General features: G+C 35.2%; 1 protein-coding gene across 1 annotated transcript; it reads right to left on the bottom strand.

Annotated features, from left to right (window-relative positions):
- Window positions 1-420: 420 nt before the first annotated feature.
- Window positions 421-1,019, bottom strand: LOC111384815 (50S ribosomal protein L3-2, chloroplastic-like). Its single transcript, XM_023009147.1, has one exon. It carries the CDS (start codon window positions 847-849, stop codon window positions 436-438), a length of 414 nt encoding a protein of 137 aa, XP_022864915.1. The 5' UTR covers window positions 850-1,019; the 3' UTR covers window positions 421-435.
- Between the last annotated feature and the right edge of the window lie 343 nt (window positions 1,020-1,362).

Below are 1,362 nucleotides of genomic sequence, written 5' to 3'. Positions count from 1 at the left end.
CTTTTTTTTTTTGGGGGGTTGGGGGGGGGGTGGTGGTGGACGAGGGGAACCAGTCACGGGAAACTGCAGTATTAAATTATAACATCTGTATAAATATAGAATATGCAGAATTGGGTTGGTTGGCAGGAATTGGAATGCATTCTCTACTGTATGTTGAGGCATCAGAGTTGAGGTTCGTGAAAATTCCATTCAAATTTGAAGGGTTACAATACCGTAACAAGATCAAGTAAAAACCAGTATCAAATTTCATTCCAATTGCAAGGCCCTAAACCTTAAAAAATTTGGTAATGATGAGACATAATGAACCCATTAAACCACCCTTAACAAATTTAACTTTGAAGGGGTACAATACCGTAACAAGGTTAACTAAAAATCAATATCGAAAGAAATACAGCTTTGGAACAAACTAATAAATTACATATAAAAAAGCTTAATTCAAGGAACAATAAATCTTAAGCAAGACAAAAACAAATAAACTGGAAAATATGAGTAATAGAGGTTATAAAAGTTTAGTAATTGAAGAACCTGCAGAGCAAAAATGCCTTCTTTTTCTGGAATTTTGACTTGGGAGACAATATTATCGTCTAACCAGAGAATGCTGATGGGAATTCTGGCGCCCCACTTGTCCCACAACGCCGTCATTCCACATTTCACTGCGATTACACCTGTTCGACTCGAACTGGGTGTCATTACACCGGGCTCTGCTTTGATTATTCGCGAATCATTGCCCTCGTTCACTGAAGGCTCCGCAATGAGCGTCCTTAACTGGATCCTTGAGAAAACTGAAGCTGTTACAGCTGAAGGCGAATGTGAGAGACGATTAATGAGGCCTCTGGACACGGCCAACATACTTATCACGAATCGAATCAGTGAGGAATAGGAATCAGGAACACTATTTTTCTGTGTTTTTCATCATGGGGATCGAGTTTCTGCGGGTCCGTTGCTTGGAGAAGGAAATGGGTCTAGGGTTTATAGTAGGGTTTCAAAATTAAAATGTTTTTCTGAGCTCAGAAATAATTAAAAATCTACATGTACATCAATCATTGCATAAGCGATTATATTACGTCTACAAAATATTTTTAGTGAAAATTATGAAAATAGTCCATTTTTATTTGCATTTACAAAAATATCCCCTTTTTAAAATCTTTGCAAGATTGTTAATTTTGGAATTTTTTTGACATTTTTGCTCATCCAGATAATTTAAATACCTTACATGTCCTTCATTAAAAATTGATTTGCTTAGATAAAAAAATAGTACAAAAAGCTTTAAAATATTATATCATATGCTCTCACTTCACTATTTAATATATATAAGAATCCTCTCATTCCCTAAAAAGTAAAAATTTTATCATTCTCTCTCTT

Source organism: Olea europaea, unplaced genomic scaffold (genome assembly GCF_002742605.1).
Source record: "Olea europaea var. sylvestris unplaced genomic scaffold, O_europaea_v1 scaffold30159, whole genome shotgun sequence".
Classification (NCBI taxonomy): Eukaryota; Viridiplantae; Streptophyta; class Magnoliopsida; order Lamiales; family Oleaceae; genus Olea; species Olea europaea.
Note: the sequence above shows the minus strand (reverse complement) of the source record. Positions and strands in the feature narration are given on the sequence as shown.

Bases quoted from the DNA above. Each gene is read 5' to 3' on its own strand.
- LOC111384815 (XM_023009147.1), bottom strand. From the start codon at position 849: ATGTTGGCCGTGTCCAGAGGCCTCATTAATCGTCTCTCACATTCGCCT.